Source organism: Gorilla gorilla, chromosome 19, assembly GCF_029281585.2.
Source record: "Gorilla gorilla gorilla isolate KB3781 chromosome 19, NHGRI_mGorGor1-v2.1_pri, whole genome shotgun sequence".
Lineage (NCBI taxonomy): Eukaryota > Metazoa > Chordata > Mammalia > Primates > Hominidae > Gorilla > Gorilla gorilla.
In genome coordinates, this window is record NC_073243.2 from 95,554,036 (window position 1) to 95,577,188 (window position 23,153).

General features: G+C 37.5%; 1 protein-coding gene across 2 annotated transcripts in view; it reads left to right on the top strand.

Moving 5' to 3' along the window:
- The window catches only part of RETREG1 (reticulophagy regulator 1), a 144,356-nt gene extending 121,601 nt beyond the window's left edge, over positions 1–22,755 (top strand). For both annotated transcript variants that reach the window (XM_004059019.5, XM_004059020.5), the window contains 6 exons: positions 12,396–12,522; positions 14,772–14,856; positions 16,793–16,930; positions 17,682–17,746; positions 17,992–18,118; positions 20,559–22,755. In XM_004059019.5, the coding sequence (XP_004059067.3) occupies positions 12,396–12,522; positions 14,772–14,856; positions 16,793–16,930; positions 17,682–17,746; positions 17,992–18,118; positions 20,559–21,052 (1,036 nt within the window). In that variant the 3' untranslated portion in view covers positions 21,053–22,755. The remainder of the gene's footprint in view (positions 1–12,395; positions 12,523–14,771; positions 14,857–16,792; positions 16,931–17,681; positions 17,747–17,991; positions 18,119–20,558) is intronic.
- The last annotated feature ends 398 nt before the right edge of the window (positions 22,756–23,153 follow it).

Consider the following 23,153-nt stretch of genomic DNA (forward strand, 5'->3'; position numbering starts at 1 on the left):
TGCCTAATACATCAATTTGTTTGAAGCCCTAAATCAATTGGCAATTTGATAACCCCCTCAGTCCCCACACCTAAGTGAAGATTTATTGGATTGAATCGAATACCACAGGGGTGGACTGCTAGGTTTGTTAGTCCCCAGTCAGCACTCAACTTATACCCTGAGTCTAAGAATATTCATACTCATCTATTTTTTTTTTTTTTTGAGACAGAGTCTCGCTCTGTCACCCAGGCTGGAGTGCAGTGGTGCAATCTCGGCTCACTGCAAGCTCTGCCTCCTGGGTTCATGCCATTCTCCTGCCTCAGCCTCCCGAGTAGCTGGGACTACAGGCACCTGCCACCATGCCTGGCCAATTTTTTGTATTTTTAGTAGGGGCGGGGTTAACACCACATGGAAGCCACCAAGGCTTATGGCTTGCACCCTCTGAAGCAGCAGCCTGAGCTGTACCTTGGCCTCTTTGAGCCATAGCTGGAGCTGGAGTGACTGGGACGTAGGGAGCAGTGTCCCAAGGCTGTTCAGGGAAGAGGTGGCCTGGGCGTGGCCCACAAAAACCATTCTGTCATCCTAGGCCTCTGGGCCTGTGATGGGAGGGGTTGCTAGATGGTCTCTGAAATGCCTTTGACAATGGGGCTTTTCATTGACTTGGCTATTTGCACTTGGCTCCTTTTTACTTATGCAAATATCTGCAACCTGCTTGAATTCCTCCCCTAAAAATGGGCTTTTCTTTTCTACCATATGGCCAGGCTGCAAATTTTTCAAAATTTTATGGTCTGTTTTCCTTTTAAATGTAAGTTCCAGTTTCACATCATTTCTTTGCTCACACATATAAGCATAGGTTTTTAGAAGCAGCCAGGCTACATCTTGAACACCTTGCTGCTTAGAAATTTCTTCCACCAGATACCTAAATCATCACTCTTTAAGTTCAGAGTTTCACAGGGCAGGGGCACAATGCAGCCAGTTGCCTTGCTTAAGACATAGTAAAAGTGACCTTTGCTCCAGTTCCCAATAAGATCCTCATTTCCTTCTGAGACCTCATCAGCCTAGTCTTCATTTTCCATATCATTACCAGCATTTTGGTCACAACCATTCAAGTCTCTAGGATGTTCCAAATTTTCCTTCATCTATCTGTCTTCTTTTGAGCTCTCCAAACTCTTCCAACTTCTGCCTATTACCCAGTCTCAAAGCTGCTTCCACATTTTTATTTATCTTTACAGGAATGCCCCCACTCTTCAGTACCAATTTTCTGTATTAGTCTGTTCTTGCACTGCTATAAAGAAATACCAGAGACTGGGTAATCTATAAGGAAAAGAGTTTTAATTGGCTCATGGTTCTGCAGGCTCTACAGGAAGCAAAGTGGCTTCTGCTTCTGGGGAGGCCTAAGGAAGCTGCCAATCATGGCAGAAGGCAAAGAGGAAGCAAGGCACGTCTTACATGGCCAGAGCAGGAGTAAGAGAGAGCAGGGGGGCGGTGCCACACACTCTTTAAACAACCATATCTCTTGAGAACTCACTCACCATCATGAGCACAGCACCAAGGGGAAGGTGCTAAACCATTCATGAGAGTCTGCCCTCTGATTCAACCACCTCCCATCAGGCCCCACCTCCAACACTTGGGACTACAATTTGACATGAGATTTGGTGGGGACACAGATTCAAACCATGTCATTAACTTTCTACCATTTTTTTTGTGTCATCTATAATCCCAAGTTCATACCCATACCCATCTTCCCTGCATACTGTTGTTGAATATTATATTTATTAATTTACCATTAATACATGTACTATTTACATAATAGCTTATTCTCAAAATCTGCTATTGAGGGAGACTGATTATTTATGTGAACATAAATGAGAGATACACTCTTTAAAGGACTAAGTTGGGAATATGACCTAATTAAACAGCCCAGCATCTTGACTGAATATCTTAATGTGCGATAGTCACTCCAAGTTTGCCATCTTCCAGGTTATTGCTTTTTATTACAAAGGCTGATTATCCAAACAAAAATAATTTGAATTGGCCTTCATAATAAAAGCACTTTGGAGAAACTTGAGAATTCAGTGTTTGAGTTGTATATACCTGGTGCTCAGGACCAGTGTGGTGGGTACCATCTCTAAAAAGCAAAATTAGGAACAATATTGTTAATGACTTTTTTTTTTGTGCTGTAGGAAACATATTTTTTAGTATCCTCACAGGTTTCATATAAGTAGGCCAAATGTTGCAATGCAGGGAAGGGACATTTACTTTTGACTCCAACTACAGTAAAACCTGGGTCGAAATTCATCAGAAATTGTGGATCTTCAGTGGAATGCAAGAAAAGACTTATATCTAAATGAGCCAGCCTGCTTCACAATAACAGTTTTGTTTTCCTTGAGGAGTGTTTCTTGACTATCTGATATTATCTGTCCTTCAGGGATAAAGTAGAAATATTTTCTGCCCTCAGGGACAGTGATTGAAGCAAATCTTGGCATTCACAAATGAAAGGGTGTTGAATCTCCTGCAGGTCTCAAGTAGGTGCTTGTCCTATGCTAGTAATGGAATTTGCATTACTCATGCCCTGGGCTTATGAAAGTCTAGTTATTAAAATATTAAAATTAAAAACGCTGAAAAATGACTTATACTTGGCATCTTGTTCATAGAAATTTGAAACGGTAATAAATACTATGATGGGTAGTTGAGTGTCAGCCTCCCAAATGATCTAGGTGGATTGGATAATTGATGATCACCTGGAGAAGTAGCAGTGCTCAGTTTGAGATAGGAGGTGGAAAGGGTCAATCGCAAAAGTAAGTAGCTGATCTCTGAGTCGTTTTAAACTTGATATAAAAAAAGGGAGAGCCCCAGATAGAACACTAAGTTGCTCTGAGGAAGATGGGGCTCTCCGGGCAGAAAGCTTCTCCAGGCAGAAAAAGCCAGCACTCACTGGCGCCTTCTGGTCCCTGGCCTTGGGAGGAGTCGCTCACGTGGCTAATTGGCCTGAGAAAGTGAACGCTTCAAGTTGAGTGCTATGTAATTTCTTAATCTTGTGTTTGCTTTTTTTAATCCTCTAGTTGACAAATCTTATTTGCGTTGTCATGGTTCTAATTCAGTGAGTGCTCATGCAGAGAAATATATCTGTTTTTATTTTGTTTCTCTGCCTACATACAGTCATATGCAAGCACCTACACACAGAGGAACATAATAAGTATCCACAGGATTAAAAAACATTCTAACACATTACACTAAGAAATGTTAAAATCTGTAACCAGATACTGACTGACCTTTCTAAGAAAAATTCGACGGGCATTAGCATCAATAGATGTCCACTACCAGTAGAGAGCATGAGACCCTTAGTCACTAGCTGAGAATGAAAGGTCTCCAAGCCAAAGCATATTTATAGGTGTGATGGTTGCAGCAGCTGTTTGTCATGGTTGCCAGGTGACAAGTTATAACAAATCCTTTTTTTTTTTTTTTAAGTTTGTCAATATGGAATGGTGACTTAGCAAACTTTCTGAAAAATATTGTTTGGCTTCAACTTCCATTTCTTATAAATTGAAAATAAAATAATGAGTAGTGTGAAATAATGTATACTTTCTGGAGGTATTATAACAGAAATCAAAACATCTTTGGAAATGATTATTGCACTATAAATTCATAAGGATGTGAAAAAGTTAAAACCTAACAAGAATGGTGTGTGTGTGTGTGTGTGTGAGAGAGAGAGAGAGAGGACAACACTGTCTGAAAATGTTCTCCAGCGGGGTGCAGTTGCCCTACAAAAACTTGAAAAGCAAAACCAAAAAGGGAGTCATTTTTCTCTGATATTTCATGTGAAGGTTGGATATTCGTCAGGGCCCAGTCCTGTTCTCTACTGGTATCACAAATGCTGGTGGGCCATGTGGGAGCAGTGCCCGCAGGAGATACTCATGGATCCAGGGATCCCCAAGTCACACATTTAGGCTCAAGTTTTGCCAGCAGAAATCTCATATGAAATACCGATTTTCAGTTCCAGAAAGTCTTGGAATATATGAAGCATCTTTCTTTCTTTCTTCCTTTCTTTCCTTTCTTTCGTAGAGACAGGGTCTTGCCATGTTGCCTAGGCTGGTCATGAACTCTGGGGATCAAGGGATCCTCCCGCCTTTGTCTCCCAAAGTGCTGGGGTTACAGGTGTGAGCCACTGTGCCTGGCCCGTATTTCCTAATTAGCTAATTTTGAAGGCATTTTAACTGCCCGTTTGCAAGAAAGAACAAAACAAAACTCTTCCATATAGATGACAGTTGTTTTCTAGATTTTTAATAGGACTTTTTGTCTATTATTTTGTATATTTTTATACATATAAGGGAATGCATGCTAATTATTACCAACATGTAATGTATAGAAACATTCAGATACGTGAATTAAAAACATGGTGCCCTAAATAACCACTATTAATTGTTTTTGATATTTTCTTCTTTGGATGTTTACTGTTTATATTCATTCAGTATTTTTATGTGCCTCATAGATGTCAAGCTCTGTTAGCTACTGAAGACAGAGCACTGTCCAAGAATTCCTTCATGGGATTTAAAGTCTAATAGGGAGTCAGTGTTACAAATGTCATAAATTAATTGCAATTCATAGTTGCCCTGAAAGAACGTTACCAGATGCGACGGTCGTGGTCAGTAACCAGGAGATCTGCTGTGTTTCGAGCCCTTTTCAGCCTCAGTTTTCTCTTGGGTAAAATGGAGATAACCCTGCCTTGCAGGGTATTGTAATGGGATGGGGTCATAGGCGGATCATGTGGAGGACATTGGGACAATGCAGGCAGAGTGCTTAACATAGTGCCTGGCACACAGGGAGAGCTTAGCAGATAGTTGCCGTGGTCATGGTTATTATGGGCACGTGTTGTAATTGAAGTTTGTGAAGTTGGGTTCATGATTATGGAATCACTTCGTGGGTACTAATTTAGGAACAGCTGGAGGGGTTCAGAGAGAAAATAAGAATCTGGACGCCTTAGGACCAAGGAGTTTCACCTGGGAACCAAAGCTGCTTTTTAACTATTTTGATTTCTATTTGTGTAGCTTGGCATTTAGGGATCCATCATCCTGCCTGTGGCACTGCCCTAATGTGCTTCCCTACTCATCTTTGCAATGGTCCCCATGTTCCAATCCAGAGAGTGTTTTTTCTGTATCTCGCCCCACATTAGGAGCATTCCCAGTTCTATGCATTACTTCCCTATTCCATTGTGGATTCATTCTGTGACCTTGAACAAGATAGCTAATGTATCTGGGCCTCAACTTTCTCAATCTGTTGAACAGGAATAATAAACAGTAGTTCACTCACAGGTTGGTTGTAAGAATTGAAGTAAGTAGTAAGTTTATAAGATGCTGTTCACTACCTGACCCCTGGTGAGTGTTAGCTATTCTTTTTTATGGTGCCTGTAACCCCCTTTATTTGAATTGTTAACAAACTGCCTTTGCTTGATTTATTATATAACCTAATTGCATCTTTCCTTTCTACTACAAATTGCCACCTAAATAAAACTGTCATAGTAATCTGTGTAATCTTATAACTCTTTTTTAATAGTTACATTTATTCATAATTTAAGATATTTTAAACAATTTTCCATTGCTCCCACTGAAACATGTGACACTTTATTTTGTTTTACAAATGTCAGAAACCAGCTTAAGGCACAAGGGAACTGGCTCCAATTATGGGGGATGTCCATGGGTGGATTTGCTTTGCACCTTGCCTTTTAGGCCCAACAGGACCCAAGAACTCAAACCTGACTATCAGGATTCATTCATATTCTCTCCCTGCCTCCCATATACTTTTTCCCTCCCTCAATTTTTCCATCTACTCCAGGTTTCCTATCTCTGGTTGGTAATTATCTCCTCAAATCTAAAGCTCAAGAAATATGTGAAAAGATTTTAGCTTTGATATATTAAAAAATATAATTTTTTGCTTTCAAAAATAACTGAGTTGTAAAAAACACTTTTAAGTTCATTAGTATATGCTAAAACATTGTCCTGTAAAATGTATAATAGTGAAAAGATCTTACATTTAACAAGCTCTCCTCATATATCCAATCCCCAACTTAGTTTTCAAATTCGTGTATCTCCAATAGCCCTAGATACAATTAAATGCCATTTTTTAAAGGTGAGTTTCATGTATCACCAGTGTGTGTATGCTTTGCATCATTCTTGGGTCACATGTACACTTTAACTTATTGGTTACAGGCTGTGCCTTAGTCAACTCTCAGTCCCAGAGCCAGGAATGGTGACAGTTAATGTACATTCACTGCATATTTATTAAAACGAACAGAAGTTAAATTATAATGAGATAGTATTTCTTCTATGCCAAGACTCATTTTGTTGCAGCATTATTTTTTCTAGTGCTCAAAGATACTATTGGTGAAAGGGATGAAAACAGGCTGCTAGCACATGTTCTGTCTTACAGAATTACAATCTATTTTTAAAGAGCACAAGAGTGTCCTATTTCTTAGTCTTACAGAACCCCCTAATGGAGAATACTGTGTGCTGCATTCTGAAACTGCCAGCAAAGTGCATTAGAAATTCCATTATGCAGGCATTAAACTACACAAAGACAAATCTTATAATATTTAAACATTGTTTTGATAACTATATTTTTTAAGGGAACAAAGGTACATGAAAATTTAAAAGATACACATGAAAGTAAAATAAGTGAACTGCTTCACATCCCAGTTTGACTGAGTTATTTGGTTCATAACAAAACTCACCACTTTGTATCCTACAGATGGCGGTTGAATCACTTAAAATCAGTTTGATCCTTTTAAGGTCTGCTTTTTTTTTTTTTTTTTTTTGAGACAGAATCTCGCTCTGTTGCCCAGGCTGGAGTGCAGTGGCGCTATCTCGGCTCATTGCAGCCCCTGCCTCCTGGGTTCAGGTGATTCTCCTGCCTCAGCCTCCTGAGTAGCTGGGACTAGAGGCGCATGCCACCATGCCTGGCTAATTTTTGTACTTTTAGTAGCGATGGGGTTTCACCGTGTTGGCCAAGATGGTCTCGATCTCCTGATCTCGTGATCTGCTCACCTCGGCCTCCCAAAGTGCTGGGATTATAGGCGTGAGCCACCACGCCCGGCCTAAGGTCTGCTTTTAAGACTTATTAGGACCAGAGCCGCATTTAGTTTAGGACTGATTATTCTCTGCTACTGAGGCAAGACCCTTCTGAGTATTCTACCCATGTCTGTGAATTTTGAGGTTTTTCAGTCTAGTTGGTGGGACCAGGTGTCATTCTTGGCCAAAGACACTGTTCCTTCTAGTCCTTTCTGATGGCTCTTTCCTGGCCTCCGGGCTCCTCACACGCCTGTGCCAGCAAAGCCTCAGCTGAAGACTCCAGGAATCCCCCACATCAGACCTCTCCCTTTATCTCCCTCTGTACTGTGCTCTACTCTCTGGCACTGGGTCCTGCAAACGCTGGCCCCTTGGATCTCCTTTTTGGACCCTCAGCAATGTCTCCTCAACTCAGGGAGTTGCCAGGTGGTACCTGGGTTGCTGCCTCTGCTCCCAGGCCAGGAAACACTCAAGGCAGCGAGCTGGGTGATCACATAACTCCCTTATTGGTTTCTCATCCCTTAGGAGTCACTGTCCTTCCTTGCCTAATGCCCAGAGTTTTGAAAATCGTTGTTGCATAGATTTTCTTTGTTTCAGGTGGGTTGGATATATCAGCTCCCTCTCACACCATCTTGCCCAGAAGCAGAAGTCTCCCTCCTCTTTATTTGTAGGGCAGGAGTTCAGTGTTACTTTATCAAGGGTATTTCTCACAGTGACTCTTAAGGTAAGAAACACCTGCCTCAGCATCATCTGGGACACCTGTTAAAATGCAGATTTCTGAGCCTCACCCAGGCCTGCTCCATCTCCATCTCTTCAGTAAGGCCCACACAGCTGCTGCTTAAACAGTGCCCTGGGTGTCTCACAACTACAGCTTCAGGAACTGCACGAAGGGCTTATTTGGCCAGACCTCCCAATGTATATGGTAAATTGTATTCTAATAGGGACAGGGAGGAAGAAAGAAGGGATGTTGGCTTGAAATTCTACTGAGAAGCCAAAGCTCCTTTCTGTGGACAAAGTGAGTTTGCTTATCTAAGGAGCCATCTTTCCATGTTTTGTTCCCTTAGAGTTTCACTGGTAGGTAAAACCAGAAATTCTTCAGCTGCTGAAAAAGGACTTTGCCCTGGCTTAGGGTTCTTTGATAAAGAATTGCTTGATTGGAGAATGGCCTTCATCAAAACACCTGACTAGTTTTTCCATAAGAAGGAAAACTTAACCAGATGGCATCTGCTGGGGCTTTTTTGGGAATCATTTACAGTTACAGATCCTTGAGCAAAGCCCATTTGATAGATGGCATGGCCATGTAGAGGCTGGGGCTTGTAGTGACTTCTCCCTGGGAACTACTTGAACTGGACTGGCTACGAGGATGGAAAGTTGGGGATGATGGTCACCGGGGGGTGACTCTTAAATGGTCTTTATCTTGTGGCTGGAGTGTGTGGTGAGTTCACTCCTTAGTGAAGGCAAGAGTGTGAGAGAAAACTGGAAGGCTGGCGAGAGGGAGGGGAGATGGATAGAAAGATGAACCAAAGAACCTATTTCCCTTTGAACTTGGAAAGTGCATGGTCTCTCTGAAACTAAGGAGGAAATATTAATAAAGCTACTGGTAATGAATTTTCTCCCTTAGTTGAGCGTCAGTCACAGAAGACTTGTATTGTTTGTTTAGGAACTTAGTACAAACTCAAAATGTTTTGAAGCCTTAGGTATTTTCATTTCCTTTTATGTTAGTTGGGCCTTATGTTGCATGGTGATCGGTGCCAAGGATGGTGGGAAGACAGCTACACACCATGGAAAAGATCTGTTCCCCAAGCCTTGCCCAGCATTCACAGGAGATCTTTTTTCTAGTTATGTGTTTTCCAAATAAGGCTCTCTGGGAAAACCTAGAGTTTCATTACGTAGCAACTCAGCGTGTGTATGTGTGTGTGTGCAGATGACACCTGTGTTAAACATCAACCAACCACTAAGCGTAGATCTTGGTTTCTGCTGAGTATTTGGATTCTGCACATGAAGTGCTCTGTTTTCCTGGAAAGGGTTGGTCCTGCATGATGGCACGTTGGTATTGGTCTATCACACCTCATCTCTTCTGGTTCTAGGAAGGAGTGAGGAACATGAAATGTTCCTTCTCATTCTGAATTGCCATGTGGTCTCTTCAAAGAATATCATTGAATGTATTCACCCTTTGAAGAGGGCACACATTTTAAAGGATTAGAACTGTATTGGAAACCCAGAGTCCTGGCCTTGGGTCTTGGCTCTGCCTCACACTAGCTGCAAAAAGTTGGATTTCATGTTCCTCACCTATAAAATAAGGTAATTTGAAAAGTTGACATCAAATGTCCCGTCTCATGTCAAATTATCTAATTCTGTATAACCTAAATTGAACTGTGGTGACATAAATTAATGGTAAACTCACTGGAAGACTATAGAAATGTGAGTTCCTATGGTACTCAGAATTAATCACTGGGCAATTTAAAACTATTGTTAAATTCCCAGGGAGCACCTGTTTTTGGTCCAGAAGAAAAGATGTGCAGTGACATCTTTTTTTTCACCCTGGAACTTACATTTTCTTTTTAAATCATATATATTTTGATTAAATTTTATTCAACCCAATCTGAACATTTATTTTTAATCTCAAACACTTATTACTCTTTACAAACCCGTTTGGTTAGATATTATTTTCAAGTTGTACACAATGAATTTCTCATTTCTGTTTGCGATTATAACAATTCAAATATCAATTATAATTTATTGTGTTAATAAAAATGTAAGTAATGATGAAATTTATTGTCCCAAAAAACTATTATATGAAGCTTTTTAAAAGGGGAAAAATGTAATATAATTAAGAGTGTTTTCCTATGACTATGGAAGATGGTCAAAGATTGCGTATTTTTTTCTTTCTTTCCAGCAAATAGTGTTTATCTATAGACACAGAGGAATAGTGCTACCAGCATTCAAGTTTTTGAAATAACAGTATTTTTCACATTTAGTGTGATGCAAGACACAAAGGGGGAACTTAATAACTTTTTATTGAATAAATGAATAAATTAGTGGATAGATGGTGTCCACTTGAAGTCCCCTGTGGAAAATAGATAAGACCCTTAAATGCAAAAGAGAGTGTTTAGTTATTTCATAGTAATCTCTATAAAACACCTTAAGTTATATGAAGTCTCTGTTCTAACATTATCTCTATAGTGACAATTTAGTATTATACTAGGCTCTTTTACAATTTGGGGACATTTACTTAAGCAGTAATAAAAAATATGTAAAAAAATATTGATATGGTGTCATTTCCAAGACATGAATCCTAAAGATGATATTAGAACAAAGTTCCAGCATCTGTACAAAGTACTATTCATTCAAAAAAATATTTTTTTGTCCTCGCGCAGTGGTTCATGCCTGTAATCCCAGCACTTTGGAAGGCCAAGGTGGGAGGATTGTTTGAGGCCAGGAGTTATGAACTGTTCATTTATTCCATCTTAATCTTTAAAAGAAAATAACAAATCCTTCCATTATAGCTTTTCATTGATTTTTGTTAGAATTATATTTGGCAAACAGTTCAGATGAATCCTTAAATAATTATTCAATATGCATAGAGAGGAGAAATTAAAATGTTTTCTGTCATCTTCATGGTCCCATTAAACTGAACAGTAGCCTAGCCTGTCTGTGCCAATTTGCAGCAAATCTATATTATTCTGAGAAAACAGACTGCATTTTAATAACCTTATATTTCCTTTGCCATATAGCTTTTGCTCTCTGGTGCAAAATCTTTTCCCACTAAGCAGATATCTGTGGCAAGATTTTGCCACAGATATCTGCTTCTTAGCTATGCACTTAGTATTTTAATAGATGTGGAATCATGGGGTATGCAAACCTGGTGCCAGATATGGTCCCACTGAAAACAGATTTGCTCAGTGATTCAAGAGTGGGTAGAGTTAATGGATGCATAAACCATCCCCAAAAGTTCATTTCTTCTGACAGACAGGAAATCTACCTGCCGGAATAACATCAGCCTGGACAACTGGTAGCTCGGTGACTCTCCAGAGCATTAGTTGAGGCTGAAAGAACAAAGAGGAAGGAAAATGGTATACTTCCCCCGTTTTAAATTATGCCATTGCACTCATTTAAACTTGGATTAAAATTATTTTTATAAAAAGGAATTGTAATTTACAAATTGCCTTACTATTCCAAATATATTAAAAGTCACAGAATCTGTATGTACATAAACTTCTGTATAGTTGAGCACCTAAGGGCAAAGGTAGTTTTGATTTGTCTTAGGGCTACTGGAATTGAATCCAGAGAACAGCCTCACCCTGGTACCCTACCATAGCTCAGATGATAGTTCACTAACAATTCTTGTCTTCTTCTAGAAACTTTGCTGCTTTTGTTATTGCCATATCCATAGCTCTGTGGCAGTGCCTTCAACATGGTAGGCAAATATCTCTCAATAATCTCTTAAATGAATGAATTTGAGGATTCTTAACAGGGCTTGTTTGAACTGGTATGTTTCTATGAGTTAGGATTGCAAGAGCAGGAATTAAGCTTTATGTCATTGTAATGTTAGCTAATGACATGTATTTACATGTGTCTTCTTCCTGGAGTGATTGTTTCTAGTTTTTAGCTCACTGAGGTTCCTGTGGAAAATGAGGGCAGGGAGAAAGCTCGTTGCCGGCCCATGCATCACACTCAACACATTCTAGATGATGATTAGGAAAATGTACTCTGGAAAAATAGAGGATATTGTAAGATCTTTTAAACAATTTTCTATAGAGTTTTCCAACCATGGTATATATTGAAAATACATTGTTGGTGTTTATTCTTAATATTGTATGCTTAATTCCAAGGTTTCTCTAAAAGTACTGTGGTTTCCCAATCCTTAAGGTTTAAGACGTTTCTAACAAGTCTTCCATGGCCTAGTCTCCTCCTACCTCTCCAGCTTCACGTTTTTCTTCTGGTTGACTTTGCTGGAGTCACATTGAGACTCAATAAGATAGCACATTTAAGCTCCTTCCCACTCCAGGGCCTCTGCATATGTTGCATGTTATTCTACCTGGAACCCTATGATTAACCTGCTAATCCATCCCATATCTGAGTTTTAAAATGACTCTTCATTAAAGATGTCCCTAAGCCTCACCCTGTTCTCCCTGAGTGTTTCCCAGATTGTAAACAGGCAATTAATTAGACAGCTGATTGTTTCTTTTGGCATGTGAGTTTCCTGAAGCAGGTGTCTGGATAGTTCCCTTCTGAATTCACAGGGCTTTTCCAGAGGGTGTGGCCAACAGTAGATGCTCAATAAATATTTGCCAAAGCCATAAATGTTGAATGAATCATCCAAAGTTCAGTAATATTTTTTTCTTTTTGTCTCTTTAGCTGGGAAGTTATCAATTCCAAACCAGATGAAAGACCCAGGCTCAGCCACTGTATTGCAGAATCATGGATGAATTTCAGCATATTTCTTCAAGAAATGTCTCTTTTTAAACAGCAGAGCCCTGGCAAGGCAAGTTTTCCAGTAAAGGAGTATGTTTTAAAATGTTCAGTTACTTGGAAACAAATGAACTAACCTATTTTATCAGCTTGTCAGATTTCTCCAATTTTAAATATAATATACTAAGAACATATGCCATAAAAGCTGGTATCAGCAAGGTTCAGATGTGTGAGTGTGCGAACACTAGATCATCCTCAGCCTCACATTGTGAAATTGGATTGGTTTTACATTTTATATATATTTATCTAGCGCATTAGCTAAAATGAATGGTGATTGGTCTTATCAGCAAGACTAGGGAGAAAACAGTCTTAAGAATTTCAGTTATCGTATTTAGCCTGGTGCTGAAGTCAAAGGGAGATGAAATGAATACATAGTTCTTTGACTGCTTTTGGAGATAACTGAATCTTATTTTCAAGCTAAAAAGTGGAGATTCTTGTATGATTTACTTATTTCAGAAAGAAAACTTTTGGCAAAAACATTCATAGTGATTATATAAACAAAATGAGTATTTTTCCAATTAAGATAAAACCCATGAGGGGGAAGTGTCTTACATGGTTGGGAAGGGATTACATGGAGTGGTGCACATACTTGTATTATTTTATGCGTCAAGGCAGCTTTAATTCTGATCAACTGTCTTGATAGCTTGGGTGAGGTGCAGAACCATCAATAGACCTTGTCTATTCCAGTGTTGCTTTCAAGCTCCTTGAATATCCACCCGTGGATAGAATGAAGATCTAGGAATGTCAGCATTGAAAATCTCTGTCTTTGTACCTTGTATAGGCAATATCGTAACTTCAATAGTATTAAATAATAGAACTATGCTTGGAGACATTTTGAGTGTATTAAAGTGGCAGTATTGCATTTGGATGCATTTTTTTATTCATTGAAGGCATTTTTTTTTTTAGCATAGATACCTATATTTGGGGCATGATGTGCTGTTGACGTTGCTTTTACTGAAGTGATTAAATGTATTTTTGGAAGATTCTAAACTTCAAACTTCTGCATTGGGTTGCATTAATGTGCCCCAAGTCAATTAGCTTAAAATGACGATGCTACAAATGTAGGGCATAATATGAAATCCCTTTGTAAAACTAAATTCTGGATATAGTAATGCTTTTCTTGGCTTATTTGTTCCTTTGATTTTTATGGCCTTTCCATTTCATTTATAGAATTCCAGATTCTTTCAAGGGCCCTTGCTGTTTTAGAAACAGCTCTTAATTTTGTTCCACAAGTCATCTAATCTACTTTTGACTAGTTAATTTATTAACTCTGTACCGAAGAATGAAAAATCAAAATTAAACTTAGATTTAGACCCCTTTGCTCTTTATCATCATCAGTTATTGGTCAGAGGTATGTATTCCTTCCTCCTGTATCTTTTAGAAACTCCCTTAATGAATTTCCTTTGCTTGCTTCTCAGTTTAATTTACTATCACTGTTTAAAGATGATGCAAAAATGTAAGACAGTTTAAGACTGGAGTGTGAAAAATCAGGTGAAGACTTTATGGGAACATTTTTCTGCCTTGATGTTTCTAAAGGGAATTAAGGATATTTTCTGATGTTTTTAAATTTCTTAAAACAATCAAGATTTTTTAACCATAAATGACAGAAGGAAAATAAACATGTCACTGTAGGAGTTTCATTTCAATGGCAGTTTTTTTCTACGTGACTTAGAAGTGGGGTCAATTTGAGCAGTATATATGGTTAGGAAAGAGGATAGTGATGGCCATAAATTTATCCTGTCAGCTTAGCAGCTATAAATTACATTAGATTTGTGTAAATTACGTTAGATTTGTGTAGATACCTCTAATTTCTGTAACTTATTTTGCTGTGTTTTTATGAATTTCAGTGGGCTTATAGTGGTAGTTTGAACTTTCAGATGTAGTTATCAGGCCGCATTAATTTCCTTAAATGAGCGAAGTAAAAGAAGTTTCTGGGAACATAATAGTTTTCTGTTCTCTTGCACCTGGCAGTAATATAGCCACAGGCATGAGTAATGGGAGTTGTCACTCTCTGTGCCAGAAATTAGCTCCTGTGTCCTCAAAATAATTATTACCAAGTGTTGAAATGGACTAAGACTGGTTGAATGCAGCAGTCATTAGTCAGCCCTTAGTGCAAAATAATGCTCTTTGGAAAAAATCTGTAATAACCAGATAGGTCACTTATACCGGTCACTTATAGATTTACAATTGTGTGTGTATCCTGTGCTCTGAAATATCTTGGTGTTATGCTTAACTATCCCATGTTATTTCTATTATTTCCAGTTTTGTCTCCTGGTCTGTAGTGTTTGCACATTTTTTACGATCTTGGGAAGTTACATTCCTGGGGTTATACTCAGCTATCTACTGTGTAAGTATAATAGAACATATGGCTAAGTGTTGTGATGCATATGGTATCACCTTACGGTCAACAGACCTGTAGTTTGAAGAGGGGGGATGAGTTCTTAACTATAATACAAGTTGATTATTCTTTAATCTCCTGCTGTACAAAGTTTCTCCATTTTCCTAGAGACATGTCTCTATTTTAAAATTGGAAGAATAGCTGCAAAAGGCAGAATTGTAAGTGAATAATTTTATGTTAAATTTTGTCAGTAAAAGTATACATAAAGCTGTATGCCCCACCTCCCAAAAACACACCAACACCTTTGCCTTCGTGCATGTTCTTTGGCTCAAAAAAATAATTAAAACCACAATGAAATACCATTGCATCCCTACCAGAATGGCTAAAATTAAAAATACTGACCACATCAAGTATTAGGAGGGATGCAGAGCAAGTGGAATTCTCACATACTGTTGCGGGGTAGGTAGAATGTTAAAATCACTTTGGATAACAGTTTGGCAGTTTCTTAAAAACTACTACATGACAAAGCTATCCCACAACTAGGTACTTACCCAAAAGAAATGAAAGTACAAAGACATAAATGTTCATAACAGATTTATTTGTAGTAGCCAAAAGCAGAATATAATCCATACATCCATCAATTGGATGAATGGATAAGCAAACTGTGGTATATCCATATAATGGATTACTACTTAGCACTAAAAATGGATACATACAACACTAAAGATAAATCTCAAAATAATTAGACTGAGTAGACAAAACCAGATGAAACAGTGTGATTCCATTTATATATTATTCCAGAAAATTCAAACAATCTTTAGTGACAAAGCAGGTCAGTGGTTGCCTGGGGATGAGGTGGGTGGGGGCAGGGAGAAGAGGCAGGAGACTGGAGGGAAGGTTGAATAAAACCATGAGAAAACTTCATGTCTACTGGTAGACATGTTCACTATCTTGATTATGGTGATGGCTTCTTAGTTGTATGCATATGTCAAAATTTATCAAATTGTACACTTTAAATACATGTATTTTATTATACATCAATGACCAGCCAAAAATGTTATTAAAAAGTATGGATTTTCTTCACCTGAAAACTATGATCTGGCACTGCTACCTTTCGATGGGGCAGGCACTCTCCACTTAACATACCCCCATATTTTCCAATTTTTCTTACAATGGACTTTAAAATTTACATACAATTTCTTGGCCTCTAGAGACATTTGAGTTTGTAGCTCTTATTTTAAAATATAATAGGGGACACTTCCTAAAACGAACAAATAAATAAATATTAGGAATACAATACTTAGAGTGTGGCAATCTTTGCTTCTTTTTGTATTCTTAATGCATAATGCAAATGGCAAATGGTCAGAGCTCAAATCCATTCTCCCCAAAAGAAGTCATATATAACATCAGCCTCATGATGACATTGTTTAGGAGGTAAAGGAGAAGAGGACTGGGGAATGAAAGAATAATTTGGGCAAGGCATTATTCAGATGGTTTGCATTGATTTCATTTATGCTTCACAACAACCCCAAGAAATAATGTTACTATCCTAATATTATTGATGAGAGGCTAATAACTTTCCCATGGTGAAATGGCATTGAATAAACACAGTTAAACCAGGACTGTTGTCTCGAAGGCATGTAATTTTTCTATAAATTTTGAGAGTAAAAGGATTGAAAGGAGGGAGTTGATCTAACTGCACCTGGAAACAATGACTGTGAGCATTGTGTAAGTGTGGGTATGCATGTGTGTGTTTGTGGGTGGTGGCAGAAAATGTTTACCTTACAGAAAAAGAATAGAAATTATAAACTTATTTCACAACGGCATTTCCCTTAAAAAAACTTAAGTTTTTCAGTAAAGAAATGTAGTATTTTGTGAAATACTGAAATGTACGTAGCCTTTTGAAAGGAAAGGCATTTTACCTCTACTCTCTTTCTTCTTTCAGTACTGTGTGCATTTTTGTGTCCATTGTTTAAATGTAATGATATTGGACAAAAAATTTACAGCAAAATTAAGTCAGTTCTGCTGAAACTGGATTTTGGAATTGGAGAATATATTAATCAGAAGAAACGTGAGAGATCTGGTAGGTAAAGTTTATATTTTAGATTCTATGCATGAAATGAGACATTAGCGAGCTATTTTTAGGAAATTCCTTTAATACATTTGAGGATACTTTTAGCTTTTTACTAAATATTATTATAGAAGCTAATCTCCCTCAAAGTTATATATATCCTTTTCCTATTTGGGCTTTCCTTCTTTTCTCAAATATACAATTAAATAAATTGACTTTTTAATCCACAGTATCAGGGGAGAAAGAAAAGGCTTCAGCACTCTTTATTGTGCTACTTATGATTTACTTAGTTTTATTTCGGGTTGGACTATCACAAAGAAAAAGAAAATACAGGAAAAGCCAATATAATCATCTCTTACTTTTTAACTTGGCTTATGACCTTATAGGTTCTCAAACTAGAATGTATCGGAGTCACGTGGAGTGCTTATTAAAGGATAGATTGCTAGGCCCCAGCCCAGAGTTTCTGATTCAGTAGGTCTAGGGTAGGGCCTGAGAATCTGCATCTCTAAAAAGTTCCCAGGGAGGATGCTTTTGCTGTTTCAGGGACAATATTAAGAGAACCACTAATGCGGATCATTTCCTTTGCAAATATGTGAAGCTTGTTATGTGCAAACATTTAATTATATTTGTAGTTGAGAATATGAGAAATATATATTTGTATTTGGAGAATATGAGAAATGTGGGTTAAGAATACATAATGAAATAGATGCACTATGTCTGAGTTGGCTGGGAAACTGAAAGCTTCCAAATTTTTCCTCAACAGAAGCAGATAAAGAAAAAAGTCACAAAGATGACAGTGAATTAGACTTTTCAGCTCTTTGTCCTAAGGTATTTTTTGTTTAGTTTTCAATTTGTTCCTGTGTGGTTTGACTGTAAATGCATTTATGTATACAAAGCTGAATGATCTTCCTAATAAACTCCTCATATTTCTGTAAGATGACTGAATGATTTCAAAATAAAAATATCCATTTGGTTTTTATTACTCTGTCATTTTGGGGGTTCGTATGGATTTTTCAAAATATTCCCTTCAGCAGTTTAAAATGTGCCGCTGGTATTTATTTATATTAACACAGATTAGCCTCACGGTTGCTGCCAAAGAGTTATCTGTGTCTGACACAGACGTCTCAGAGGTATCCTGGACTGATAATGGGACCTTCAACCTTTCAGAAGGATACACTCCACAGACAGATACTTCTGACGGTATGCTAATATTTCTGGATGCATTTATTTTTATGAGTGCATACAAAACTATTTAACTTCTGTCAAATACTGAATGGGTAAATAACATGTTACCACCATATCTACACAGTAGAATATTACTTGGCTATAAAAATGAATTACTGATACTTGCTACAACATGGATGAACCTTGAAAACATGCTAAGAAGCCAGACACAAAATGCCACATACTGTGTAATTCCATTTATATGAAATGCCTAGAATAAGCAAGTCCATATAAAGGGAAATTAAGTTAGTGGCTGCTATGGACTGATGGAGGGAATAGTGAGTGACTGTTAATTGGTATGCATTTCTTTTTGGAGTGATGAAAGTGTCCTAGAATTAGACAGTGATGCTGCTTGTACAGCTTTGTGAATATACTAAAAAACACTGAATTGTATACCTTAGAAGGGTGGTTTTTTTGGTGCATGAATTATCAAAAGCTGTTTTTTAAAAAGTATGAGGGAAAAAAATCTAAATCAGTCAATGTCCAAATTTGCCTTTATTTTGAAAGCAAAATAATCAAAAATTAGAAAAATTACCTCCTGAAATGTCTTTGAAATGTCCTAAGCGATAATGTGGGAGAGAAAGATAGACGCTAATCCTACACATTTAGGCCTAGTCCTCATTAAAAGGGGCTGAAGTATGGACGTCAAGTTCCCTGAGTCCAAAGCTGACTCCGGAGTTTCTCACATTTGTCTTCAAAGTTAAAAAAGCTTTTTATTTTTATTTTTTTTGTTTCTGACTTTTAAGTTCAGGGGTACATGTGCAGGGTGTGCAGGTCTGTTACACAGGTCAACATGTGCCATGGTGGTTTGCATCCCATCACCTAGGTATTAAGCCCAGCATCGATTAGCTATTTTTCTTGATGCTCTCCCTCTTCCCACCCCCAACCCTATGACAGGCCCCAGTGTGTGCTGTTCCCCACCATTGTGTCTACGTGTTCTCATTATTCAGCTTCCACTTACAAGTGAGAACAGGCAGTGTGTTTGGTTTTCTGTTCCTGTGTTAGTTTGCTGAGGATAATGGCTTCCAGCTCCATCCATGTCCTTGCAAGGGACATGATCTCGTTCCTTTTTATGGCTGCATAGTATTCCATGGTGTATGTGTACCACATTTTCTTTATCCAGTATATTCTTTGTTTATAATAAGTACAATTAAAAACAGGAAAGCACAGTATTCTTTATAATGCAAATTATGTCCAAAACTTAAATTGAGAGTCAATGCTTGTACAGTAACTTAACTTTTGTTAGTCTCACTGGATTACCTTGTTTTGGCCATATACTGAACATATGAGCAGATTATAAAGGAGGAGGGTGAATGAACTATTTTATACTTATGTTCCAAAAAGACATTTTCTGTTTTTAAACGAAGGAGGGAGGGAGGCTGTGCAGTATTTGAAAGAAGATGGGTTTGGAAGGTGGAAGACCCAAGTGGAGTCTCGCCTTTGTCACTACCTAACTTTATGACCTTGAACAGGTGACATAATTTTTGTGGATCTGAATTTCCTCACCTTTAAATTAGAACAGGAGCATTGCTGAAGGTCATTCAAGCTATACAAGCTTTCAGTACCTACAATTTGAGGTCATATTTTAAAGAAGAAGAATAACAAGTACCTTGTTCTTAAGCATCCCATCTCAGATTTATTCAACAAAAGAGACAATAATAATCCAAGCCACATATAAGGCTTTTCATTAATTGAAGATTTCAAATCACTGTTGCAGGGAGTTAACTGTTATATTAAAAGATTTTATATGAAAGGTAAAAACAATAAAATCTATCAGCCTTCTAATGTGACATTGCTTTCAAATGTCCTAAATCTTGGTATGGTCAGTTTCAGCTATATTTATAGAGAGCCAAATGTTTCCATAAACTCTTGGGTCATATGGAATAGAAGGAGCAGTATCTTCTTTTCATTGCTTAAAACAAACACAGATTACAGACACTGAAATAGATCTCTATGTATGAAAATGCTGAGGCTGGATAATATTAACCAAAACCCAAGGAAACTTCTTATTATAGTATTTTAAATTTCATGTACATGTGTACTCATTGGCTTAAGATAATTCCCACCCTAGGAGCAGGATGGGGAATTTTTATAGTAAATGCTTAAACTTTAGTCAAAACCTCAAGCTAATATCAGACAAAGGTGAATGTTAAGTCAGTAAATACACTGTTTTGTGCTTAAGAGGAAAGCTAAATATGGAGAGGGATGTGTAGTATTTGTGTCCCTGTGGAGAAAGAGCGTTGCAGGATTAGGAGGAGTTCAGTATGTGGTTAAATTGATTCAAGTTGACCCAGGAGGCTAGATGAATGCCAAGGTTGCCAGAGGGTTCAGATTAAAGTCAGATATCTTTAGACAGCACTTTTATTTGAAATTTGTTATGGTGCTTAAGTCTGAACTTCTGTTATCCATTTCACAGATCTTGACCGACCTAGTGAAGAAGTTTTCTCTAGAGATCTTTCAGATTTTCCATCTCTAGAAAATGGCATGGGAACAAATGATGAAGATGAATTAAGCCTTGGTTTGCCCACTGAGCTCAAGAGAAAGAAGGAACGGTTGGACAGTGGTCACAGACCAAGCAAAGAGACGCAATCAGCAGCTGGTCTCACCCTTCCTCTGAACAGTGACCAAACCTTTCACTTGATGAGCAACCTGGCTGGGGATGTTATCACAGCTGCAGTGACTGCAGCTATCAAAGACCAGTTAGAGGGTGTGCAGCAAGCACTTTCTCAGGCTGCCCCCATCCCAGAAGAGGACACAGACACTGAAGAAGGTGATGACTTTGAACTACTTGACCAGTCAGAGCTGGATCAAATTGAGAGTGAATTGGGACTTACACAAGACCAGGAAGCAGAAGCACAGCAAAATAAGAAGTCTTCAGGTTTCCTTTCAAATCTGCTGGGAGGCCATTAATCTAGGAATCAGCTTGCAACAGAGCACAAAAAACACCAAAAAAATTTCAAACGAGAAAAAAAAAAAAAGGAAAAGAAAAAAAAACTGAACTGTAAGCTTTAATCATTACTTTAGATTTGTTTTATTTTCCCTCCTGCAGTGAATTAATTGGATATATATCAGCTGACACTGATAGATTGATATTTCTGATCATTATTTTTGTGTAATAAGCATGGAAATGAACTTTATACACACCACTGTGTTGTCAGAGATAAATATTAGGGGTTGTTTTTAAAGCAAAAAGAAAAAAACAAAAACCAAACTATTAAAATCCTCCTATAAATATTCTTTTTCTTTACAGTTTTTCAAGCATGCAAAACAGTTTATTGTAACTTATTGAAAAATATTAACAATTAATTGTGAATACATGCTGTTACCAGCTTCCTTATTCCTAATACCTGGAAAATTTTTTTTTTCAACTGATAGATTTTGATGTAAAAAAGACTGAAATTATCAAGGTATCTTAGTTGAAGGACTTGGGAAATACTATCAAAATTAATTTCTTAGCAAAAAATTTAAAAGTATATTTAAGTACTCTGGATAGACTGAAACATTTCCATGTTATTTCTGCAGTTGTAGACTTAGGCTTATTTGTAAAGAAGCATGCTCCACTGACTGCCATCTCTAGTCTTGCAGTGGGTGGTATTAACCCATAGAAAGCAAGCAGTTGTGTATCACATAGACAATGGTTATGATGTAAACAGATTCAGTTGTTTTGTTGTTCATTCGTCATATGTTTGTGATAGGGATGTTGGGAGCACAGCTCTATTCTGCCTGCTCAGACTTAAGTTAGACCCTTATCTTTTATATTATGTCATGAAAAAAGTCTCCTAAAATTGTGAAACTAGTTCTTGATATGAGTGATGTGATCATCAGCAATAAAGATATAATAACTCTGTTTTCTTAGTCTGTATAGAGGAGAGGAACTTGCTTGGCTTTAAAATATATTTATTTGCCATTTAAGTATAAATATGAAATCTGTTTCTTATTGGGAAGATAGAATATATATATTTTCCTTTAAACTTTTTAAGGTTACTTTTAAATAACCAAATTTGATTTATGGTTTTTAACAAAGGACTAAAGAGCTGAAACCAACCTAGTTTTGTTTTTGTGATATAAACTTTAAGTGTCGAGGGACCATGCCAGCAACTACCAAAAATCTCTTAAATCTTCAGGTACAGCTGGCATTTTGGCAGATGCATAGAGACATCTGAGACCCTCAGAAAGGAAGGATAATTCAAGAATATAGGAAATCTGTGTTCTCTTCCTTTCATTTTATCCCTTATATTTCTAAAGACTAATTATAAGTAATCTGACATTTTAATGTAGCTACTCTTATTTTTTCTTTCTGAGGTATTAAAATATCTGGACTGAGTTTTGCCAAATGTTAAAGGGAGAAGAGTTACTGAAGACTTTGAACACTTGCTTTTTGTGATTGCTTATGTCATTAGTGCCTCATGACTGTGTTTGATGTCCTTTATTGATACAAAGTGAGCCTGTGCCTTCATTATCTTGCCCATTTTAATACAAATGGAAACCTGGTGTTTGAAAATCTCTGAACTGTGTGGGTTTTGGAGGAATATACCTGAATTTTATTCAATAACAGTTTCTGGACAGGAAGAAAAATACAGTTACATATTTATAAAATAGTCGTTATCAGTTTTTTATGTGTATGTTTCTTTCTTTAAAACAATATTCTTGGTTATAAAGTAGAAAAGTTTAAAGGTCATTTCCATTTCTTCACTAAGGAGAAAAAAAGTTAAATAATCCAAGTAATTAAAGAATATAAGTCACTAGATGACCTTACAGGAAGATGAACTCAAGGGCTGATAATCTGTGGTGGTATGAACAATAAATCTAGAATAAAATGTTAATAACTACAAATTAAAAGGGGTGTGAGGATGGGAGGAAGTTGGTAGGGTAGAAAAATGTGCTATTACCACTACTGAGGAGACATGCCAGCTCTCTAGGGACAGCAGCATTATAACTATGTATGAATTTTAATATTATTTGTATATGACTGTATGACTGCAAATTTACACAATACAATAATGGTACTTTC